The 10,598-nt window shown below is 29.9% G+C and overlaps 1 protein-coding gene across 1 annotated transcript; it reads right to left on the reverse strand.

The window, feature by feature from the left end:
- Positions 1-348: 348 nt before the first annotated feature.
- LOC108466565 (60S ribosomal protein L27-3-like) lies at positions 349-997 on the reverse strand. The gene has a single exon (XM_017766943.2). It carries the CDS (start codon positions 920-922, stop codon positions 515-517), a length of 408 nt encoding a protein of 135 aa, XP_017622432.1. The 5' UTR covers positions 923-997; the 3' UTR covers positions 349-514.
- Positions 998-10,598: the final 9,601 nt, after the last annotated feature.

A 10,598-nucleotide genomic window follows, 5' to 3' on the forward strand; every position in this document is an offset into this window, starting at 1 on the left:
TCCGCTACCTCAAGCTTCCGATAGCCAAACACAAGAACATGTTGCTCACTTCAACTAAGAATCAAATAGTTTGTATAATGGATAAACCCTAAACTAAAAGCTTGATCTCCCGATCAATGCAGATTTACAGAAACAGCGATAACCATGAAAAGCCACATCCAAGCATATTCAAAATGCAGTAAAGCATACCCATTTCTTGGGTTAGCTAAAACATTCAAAAATCCAAAAATAAATCAGTGACAGTGATGACATTATAATAGGTTCAAACATTAAAAGATTCAATTCTCAACGTCCATTGACCTACAGATCTACGTTAAGACAAAATGATAAATCATAAAGGACAAAAAATAGTTCAAAAGCTTAAATTTCTTATAGAAATGAGCAAATCACGTTCCATAATATAACAAAAATAATAACCCAGAAATATCTTATCCAAACAGATTCAAAACCCGTCATTAAATTCAAAATTGTTCGATAAAACTACATAAGCATAAAACATATTCCAATAAAACACTTAAAACCTGAGCTTAGTAAAGAACCACCTGTTTTTCCCAGTCTTGAACCTCTCTTCAAACCTCTCCTTAGTTGCCTTACAAGCGGCCACTTTCTTGTCCTTGGTCTGGAGAGCATCGACGGTAACCACGTCTTTCAAGTCCACATCGAGGGTGTAGCGCGTGGGCATCAGGTGCTGGTAATTGACGAGCTTGATGAAGCACTTGACGCGTGACTTCTTGGCGGTTTTCTTCGCGGAGTCCTTGCGGATAACCTTGCTGGGATACTTCTTTATCCCTGCAACCAAACAATGGCCATAGGCGCGGTCACGTGTGCCATCGTCGAAAGATCTGACAATGACGGCTTTGCGGCCAGCGTATCGGCCCTGGAGGACGATAACTGCCTTGTTTGGTTTAAGAAACTTCACCATGGCTACGGCGGCAGCTGCGGCTCTGATTCTCTTCTCCCAAAAACCCTAAGTAAAGAAACAAGGAAAAAAGGAAATGAGGTAATATATACTGCGAGTTGAGTGCAACCCTATAGGTTTCGGAATCTTGGTGGGCTGGGCTTACATTTATGAACTCCCTAGCTATACTAAGAATCATAGGTTTATTTTATTTGGATTAGATTTTGGGGCCTTAATTTTCCGGTCAGAGTGATGGGTCTAATTAGGTCCAATAATTTTCGCATGCATTTTGTATGCAAATAAATATAAAAGAAGATTATATAACATCGATTTTTAAATTAAAATTTTTAAATAATTTAATGACTATTTTATAACTTTTTGAAGTTAAGTGATCAAAACGTAAATTTATTAATAATTTAGTAACTTTCAATTTAGTTTACCTTAAATATTTATATATTAGGAATTTGTGTTTTATGATATGATTCGTTCATGTGTTTTTATAGGATTTTTTATTTGAATAGTATGAAAACGATACTCAAAATAGTATAAGTACAAGATTATTTATTAAAATAAAATGAAAACTACAATGAAGGTGAAAGTTGCACAAGCTACATGATTTTATCCAAAATCTGAAACTTAAATATGTGCATGGATCTCGAGTTATAATGTACGGTTGTTTTTATAGGTTTTAGTTCAAGTAGTCTAACTCATCGATTTTAGTTTAAATTGTATCAATTTTAATATAATCATAATTTTTAGTATAATCATTATTATCACTAAGTATGCATATAAGCACTAGTTTAGAAGATAATTTATTTGAATTTTAATTATTAATGCCATGTCAGATTATAACTTGCAAAATAACTTAATTTAAAATTTCAATTATGTCATAAATATTTTATATATAAGTTAGTGAATTTTTTTTGAAAGAGTGATTTTTTTTTGAAAGAATATAAGTTATGATTAAAAATTAATACAAGGATTTAGTCAAACATATAATATGAATATGCTATGTGTGATTTTTTTCCATTTGTAAAAAATGTTATTAAATTTGTAAATATTATAGTTATATGAAATAATTAGATTATAAGACACAATTAAAGCTATTAAACAACAAACTTAACCATATGGTGTAATTTACGACATAAAACTTTATGCGACTTACATACATATGATATGATAATATCCAAAAATTAGTTTTGTGAATACTATAAGTTCCCCGCAATTTTGAAAGATCATTTAATTTATATGGTATATCATATAACTATAATTTTGTGGGTCTAAGTTTTGTTCAAGTCCAATTCAAATAAAAATTTTAAAATTTAGATTCAATCCAGATTAAATTTTTAAATTTTATTTTATATAATTTTAAAAAAATAAAATACATTAAATAGACTAAAAACATTAAAATAAATATTTCACGACAAATTGAAAATAAAATTTTAAAAAGTCTTTATGCTTAAATAACACTAATATAAGTTCAACTTAACAAGAAAATGCATCTAAATACCAGCAAAATTAACAATAAAACAAGTGTTATATAATATTCAAACATTAACAACAAAATAGTAGCAATATAATAATAAAATGGTAGCAAAATAGTGACAAAAAAGTCGCAAAACAACAACAAAACATGGAAAAATTTCAGGTTTTTTTTATTGAAAAATTGAGTCAGGCCAGGCTTGGACAGAAAATCTGACTCGGGGCTCAGCCCGTTTTCTAAATTGGCTTTATTTTTTTACGCAAACTCATTTTTCGAGTCTATACTTTTATTTAAACCCTCTCATTTTTCGAGCGAACTTTTGAACCGAACTAAACAACTCTACATACAAAATAAATTTTCATGTGACTTATATGCATATAAATTATAATATGATCACTAATTAATTAAATTAGTTTGCATTTAAAAACTCAAATAAAATATATGATGAGACATTATAAATATAGGATTTTATTTAATTAAATCTTCACCATTGTGTTTCTAGCGAAAGTGAGATATTGGTCAATGATCGCAGGTGTTTGGTGTTAGGAGGAGACAATAAATGAGAAAATATTTGATATATTATATATGAGTTTTTATGTAACATGAGTAAATAATAATATTACTACAATAAAAATAGTAAAAATTTATAAATAAATACTAATAATTCTATTTAAATATAATTAAAAATGGTGGAGTGGATTTATTTATATATGTGTAAAATATAAATCTAAAGTAGTTTTGCACCTATTATTATATTTTATACTCTTAATATTTTAACTATCAAACTGTTGAACTTATCAATGTAATTGTACTTGTCATGCATGTAAGTTTTCAAACCAATTCCACATCTCTATCAGACCAATCTAAAATATTGTATATATTGATATTTATTGAACGATGACACTTTTTTACATAAAAATAAATAGTTGAAAAATTTAATTTAGTTTGACATACATAATTTATATGAATGAAATATGAAATATGATAGTTAAATCATTAAAATATTAAGTGTGCAAAAATTTTAAAATTATTTTAATTTTACTTTTACGTGGGTGTTAGATAAATATATCCCTTTCTAAAAATAATTATTTGATTTATTAAATAAAAATAATTATTTGATATATATATATTTTAATTTTACAATAGGATTAAGAAACTTCATTTCAAAAGAGATTATTAATATTATTGCATCAACAAAGTGTACTCATATGCACAAATCATTATATTATAATAAAAATAATTAAACTGAAATAATGATAATTTTTAGTATTGTTTATGAAATTAAAAAATTAAATGAACAGATGTCTGTGAAGAAATTAAAGGTATCGTCAGATAATTTTTGTAGAGAACTGTTAATGGTAGGAAGAAGATGACTTTGGTTGATTGGAATTATGCCTGTCAACTCTGCGGGCATGGAGGTTTATGATTCAGACATTTGAGGAACTAAAACACTTCATTCCCGTTAAAATTGGGGTTTAATCTAGTTTCAAAGAATGATGCTTTTTGGGTTCAAGTTTTTTGGTCAAAATATGGGATTATGGAGAGACTACCTATAAGTATATTGCGTGGGAATTGTTCCTTTATCTGGAGAGCCCTTATCAACGTATGGCCTTTATTGTGTGAAAATATATTTCAGTCGATGGAGAATGAGAATTCTATTTCATGTTGGAAGGATCATTGGATTTCAAACATAGGATCGTTGTTTAATAACATGCCTGTACACAATAATTCTATTCTTGATTGTACTCTTAGTGATATGGTAACAAAGGATGGCATATGGAACCTTGATTTATTCAGAGTCCAGCTATTGGAAAATATTGTTAATAGAATTGTAAGTATCCTCCCTCCTCATCTTTTAGTAGGAGAAGATATAATCAATTGGCTTTGTACTTCCACTTGCTCATTTTTGGTTAAAAGTGCGTACTAATCTATCAGAGAAACCACGTGGCATTCAAAGGACAGATGGTGGAAAATCGTTTGGAAATTTCAAAGTCCTCGCGTGTTCGACTATTTTTATGGCTTGTGTTTAAACAACGTCTCCTTACAAATATGGAGATATTAAAGAGAGGCATTGCTAATAATGGTGTTTGTTTAAGGTGCAATCATGAGCCTGAAGATATCTTGCATGTGCTTAGGGATTATCCTGCTACCAAAGAAGTTTGGATATGTCTTGTGCTGAACAATAAGCAAGTTGGTTTTTTTTTTCTAGTAATCTACTTGATTGGATGGAACCCAATTTATGTAGTACTTTGAGGATGCTAAGTATGAGAATCACTTGGGCTAGCCTTTTTGGTTTAATTGTCTAGCGCATATGGAAAAACAAAAATCTTTTTGTGTTTCAAGAATTATCTTAGACTCATTCTGAAACTATTAGATCATCTATTAGTTGGGCTAAGCAGTTCGATTTAGCTCACAAGAAATGATCATCAAGACAACATTTTATTGATCTCAATCTACCTTTATTAGATAATTGGATTTTCTTACATACTGATGGTGTTGTTAAGTCAGATGCAGGTTTCACTACTGCTGGGGGTGTATGCACAAATAGAATGGAGATTGGATATTAGGTTTCAATCATTATTTGGGAGAATGTTCAGTCTTTGATACTAAGCTTTGGGGTGCCATGGATGATTTGATTCTTCTTGAAAGACAGGGGTTCAACAAGGTTTTGATTCATACTGACAATTTAGAAGTGGTTAATGCCCTCCAACATAGACATTTGGCAAATTCTTTCTCGGGATTATTGTGAAGGATAAATCAAATACTAAGGAATATGGACCAATGTAGTATTAGACATATTCCAAGTGAGATGAACCAGGCGGCTGACTGCATAGTCAAAATAACTTTTAACTGAACATTTGAAGTACAAGTATTTGAGGATGTACCTGAGCAACTGGAAGCAGGATTACGCACAAATAAGTTTACTGCCCTTTTAGATCATGGTGACTTGAACTTAATATTTTTTTTAAAAAAAAATCCTAAATAAACTCCATATAATTTATTATTTGAATAGTTGACTTATAGAAATAAAACATATAGTCATTTAATTTTGTAATTTACAAATAATTTTACTCATTTAAATCTCTAATTAATTTGGGGCAAGTGCGAATCTAAAAGGAGTAGACAATCCCTACCCAAAATTGTTAGGTCCTAAAAATGAAGAAAATTTTGTGATGCCCTTAAAAAATTATAAAGAAATTATAAATTAATAATGATAAAATTATATTTTAACCTTTCAAAATTTATAATTTAATTTCAACCCTTAAAATAATTTTTAAAGTCGCTCTATTCGTGGAGGAATAGTGAATATAAAATAAGTGTTATTTAAAAATCTTATTCAATTTTTAAAACACAAACTTTTTTTCACTCCAAATATAATTAATTTACTTAATTATTAAAATATGAATGAACACTAAGTCAATATGAATGTTACATCATATAAAAATACTGGATTTTAATTGGAGGTGTGAATTTGTGTTAGTGTTATATTTAAAGGTGGAAGAACACAACCGCCAATGATAGAAGCAGGGGGAGATGCCATTTGCTTGGTGTTTTCCTTTAATCTTTCTATTTTACATTTCATGTTTCTTTTACTTCGGAAAAGGAAAATAAAGTCAATTTAAAGTATGAAGAGAGAAACATAAAATGTCTGGTATCTCCATTTAAGAAAATAATGAAAAACAAATGTAACGATGAACTCCAGTGAATATAAAAGCTGTGTAAATCATCAACAGCATGCGTCCAGAACACAACAACAGCATAAAGCAGCAGCACTGCAATAAAGCCCAAACAAATTAATACCAATGGATTTTAACAAAGTGTTACTGATTAAGAAATTCACAATATAATATGGACAAATGTTTTGTTACTTACCAACCCTTCCAGAATCCATCACCTCTGGACTTGGTTTCCACCGCAACAAGCTTTTGGGAATAGTAGGGCTGATCATCGCCTTTGCTCAATGGGTAACCAGCCGGCTGTGGAGCCACATACGGACCTGCTTCCGTGGATGGTGGTTGGCTTGCAACTGGAACAACAATTCAACAACTAAAACCGGAATTAGTCGCTGGTTTTTGCATCACTTAGAAACCATAGTTATTGAAAACTCTCTCGATACATATATATATAGCATATTAGCATGTGAAGAAGAGTGGTGACCTGAAGGTTGATTTATCTGCTGCTGCTGGTTATGGTTCATCTTCGAATCTAGTTCGAACAAGCGGGAAACAAAGATATTGGTTTTCAAGAAATGAGAAGAAAGTAATTTCTATGGAGGAAACTGGGATATTGTATGTGTATATATATATGTCAAAGGGGAGAAAAGAGCGCAAAGGGTATAAGATAAATATCGGAGGATTTTCCAAAGCGACGTTTCCTCTTTGGAATTGCCGTCGGCGGCCGGCACCGCGCCGGCTGGACGGGTGGGTGGTGGTGATAACATGCGACCAAACGTCCATTTACACGTCTCCCTCCCAGGGGGTTTATTTTAATTATACAACATTTTCTTAACTTTGGCTTCATCTTCTCAATTATTTGTCAAATTCCTTCCTAGATTTTTTTTTTAAGTTATTTTATCAAACAGTGACGCTACATCATCTTTATCGCTTTAATTTTTTTTTTGAAATTTAGGATAAAATTGATGATATGGCATTAAACAATTGGAAAGAGATAATATATCTGTTTTATACAAATTTTTCCGTTATTTTATTGTTCATTTAGATGTAATTAAATTTAAATTTATCGAATATATAAACTTAAAGGTTAAAATATGTTATTAGTACTTATACTTCTATAGAATTTGAGAATTAGTCCTTGTATTTTAAAAATTAAAATTAAATCCTGCTACTTTTTAATTTAAAATTTTAGTTAAATCATGATTGTCATTGGTAGTTTTCGTTAAGATTTGTCACTATAATATGTTTATTTTCTATCACTTATACACCATGGCATATGAAAGTAGTCTAACCAACATGTCAAATTGAGAAATTTTAATTGAAATTACTTATCATTTTCATGATTGGACTGAAAATTTTAAATAAAAAATTAGGAGAACTTCATTTAAAATTTTTTAAGTGTAGGGACTAAATCTCAAATTTTTATCAAAGTAAGGACTAATTACATATTTTAACCAAAGTTAAATTAGAATAAAAATAATTTTTCAATAAAATAAAAACAATTTATTAAGTAATTAATATTCTAATATGGAATACATGTCAAATTAATTAATATTATGATATATGAAATATATAAGCTAAAATTATAATAAAAATTATAATTGATACAAATGTAAATAGCTTTTTCTTTCACATATTATTATCACGATGTCAAGTTATTATTATTTTGGTATTATCACATATTCAATTTAGATTATAATATAAACATAATAAAATAATTTATGTTAATTCATTGTTAATATTATGATATTTTAAATAATAAATTGTTTATAAAATTTAACTTGAATATATAAGTTGTATTTGTCTTTTTATAATTAATATAAATGAGCGGTAAATATAAATTTAATCGACTTTTAACGAATCAAAAGTTAAAATTTGTACCTTTTTTATTCTGTGGTGTATTTGGAAGAATCGAAATATGTACATCCTTCAGGGGAATTCTATGCAGCCAGAAGAGATTATCAAAGCTTCTTTTAGCTAAGCGAAGCACTTCATCTCTACTCATAATGAAGACTTGGATGTTAGCACGCAACAGAGCTTCAAGTGTTCAGATTCAGGTAGGTGTGTCTATCTTAATACTGATGGTGCTGTTCACCCTGTCTCTGGTTTTTCTGCTGTAGGTGGAGTTATTCGTGACAGGAAAGGAAACTAGATCTTGGGCTATAATTGCTTATTGGGGAAGTGTTCAATTTCGGTAGCTGAACTCTGGGGCTTATTGGATGGCTTACTTCTCCTCCAGAAATAAGGATACGATGAGGTCATCCTTCAGTTGGATAATCTAGAGAATGTCATCTTTATTAGTGACAAGTTATTTGCAGGATCTAAAAGCACGCTAATAAGGAGAATTCAACAAATCTTAGCCTCTGAAAGAAGTTAGTCCTTGTGGTATGTTCCTTGAGAGAAGAATAAGATAGCAAATGCCTTAGCAAAAATGACTTTGTCAAATGATGATTCACTGCACATGTTCAAAGAACCCTCTATAGAGATTAAGGATGTAACGTCCCCTAACCCTATACCTTCACTGGAATAGGGTTGCGAGACATTACCAGTCAGTACAGTCCAATTCCGGTCATTAATTAAAATAAATATTCACACACATCCTAGTTTTAAGATGTCGTCCCTTTAATGGGCCCTCGTGGTCCAATATAATCAGTAAATTCAATTCGGGACTAATTTAGAATCACTACGAATTTTTAGTAAATTTCAAAATTCATACTACATACCGTTGCCAACCATAATTTACTCATTTCATCAATACTTTTACAACCTAAATGACTCTCATTAAACATCCTGGGTACATGCCATTATCAATACTCAGCGTATAGTTTGTTTCCGTGCGCAGGTTAAGTAAAGATAGTACGTTGAATCAGCATCCCAGGACGATCCCGAATTCATTAAGGTAAAGTATGTAATTGTAATGAACCGAAAGTTACGGTATCGAAAATTGAGTCTTGAGTACTGTTTCCGTGAAATTTATTCATGAATATTTATTAGAAATATTTATGAATTATAGTTGAATGGTTATTTAGTGTTTAATTAAGTGAAGTAGCTTGAATTTAGTTTAAAGGGCTAAATTGTATAGGGAATAAAAGTTTAATTATAGATTAAAGAAGTAAAAGGGACTAATCTAGTAATTAGACCTTAAGTGCCATGTGTGTGTTAATATTGAATAACGTGTGTAATAGTTGGTATATATGTGTAATAGCTATAAGATATTTTATGTTATAGCTATTACACATGTTAGTTTTATATTTATTATAGGTTAATAATAGTATAATAAGTAAAATTGATAAAATAGAAAAGAAGATAGAAAGACTAACGAGAGAGCAACGTGAAAGAAAGAAGAAAGAAAGAAAGGAATAAAAAGGAAATTTGAGGATTAAGGCCCTAAAGTTTGATTGGTAAGTTGTTTTAGCTCATTTTCTTATGATTTTTATGTTTATGGATGCCTAATTCAAAGTTCTACATGTATGAGGTTAAAATGAAGAAAAATAGAGAATTTTAGATATTGATTTAGTTGAATAAATTGAGGTTTTATGGGTTAAATTGATAGAAATTGAAGTTAGAAGTGATTAGTTAAAGGAATTTCTAAGTTAGGTTTAAATAGGGACTAAGTTGAACAGAGCTCAAAATTTATGTTTTATAATGAATTTTATGAGTTAGAAATTGTTAATGAGTTGATTAAAAGAGAATATGAAGCTTAAGTTAAAGAAAAAAAGATTAGTAATGGAAAAAGGACGAAATTGGAATTTTTGTAAAAGTTTGGTAGAAAGTGAAAATGTGTTTTATGAATTAATATAGTGATGATTTTTAATTGTATGATTGTTTGTAGCAAACGTAGCACCGAATACGTCATCAAAGAAGGGAAAAGAGAAAGTGAACGAATATATCGATTAAATTCGATAAATAGTGGTTTGTATTTCTATAAACCGAGCTTAATCGTTATTGCTATATTTGATATTTATATTGTATGAAAATGTGAATGAGGTAAGTATTTTTACCATATTGAAATGAATGTGATTTTGAATACCCTATTAATAGTGTCGGGCTAGTCAGATATAGTTGACATGTCATAGGAATTGGAAGTATTGGGATATTCCGACATTGAGTCGATGAGACACTATGTGTCGACTCATCGTTAAAGTTTGGATTTGTTCCGATGAAGTACTTTGTGTACTATAATGTTAAAGTTCGGATTTATTCCAATGAAGCACTATGTTCTTATCCGGAGTGTGGGTTGGATCCAGTATATCCGTCGATGTCCGAGTTATGTTAATAAGGGTAAATAAAGTAAAGGTTATTAAAGTCTTGATTGATATTGAATAATAGCAATAATGTGTTTGAATTACCATGTTTTAAAGTTGATTAAGCTATTGTTTATAGAAATACCACTGAGAGTATTCTCAGCGTATGGTTTGTTTCCGTTACACAGGCTAGGTGCGAAAGTATAAGGACTCAAAGATACAAGCGGATCCCCAAACTCAAATTGGTGAAGTTTCTATCTTTTTGGAAAATGGCATTGTACCTAGGATGTCTTTTGGTC

The sequence above is a fragment of the Gossypium arboreum genome, chromosome 7, assembly GCF_025698485.1.
Source record: "Gossypium arboreum isolate Shixiya-1 chromosome 7, ASM2569848v2, whole genome shotgun sequence".
In the NCBI taxonomy this organism is placed as follows: domain Eukaryota; kingdom Viridiplantae; phylum Streptophyta; class Magnoliopsida; order Malvales; family Malvaceae; genus Gossypium; species Gossypium arboreum.

Excerpts from the sequence above, each read along its gene's own strand:
- LOC108466565 (XM_017766943.2), bottom strand. The coding sequence starts at position 922 with ATGGTGAAGTTTCTTAAACCAAACAAGGCAGTTATCGTCCTCCAGGGC.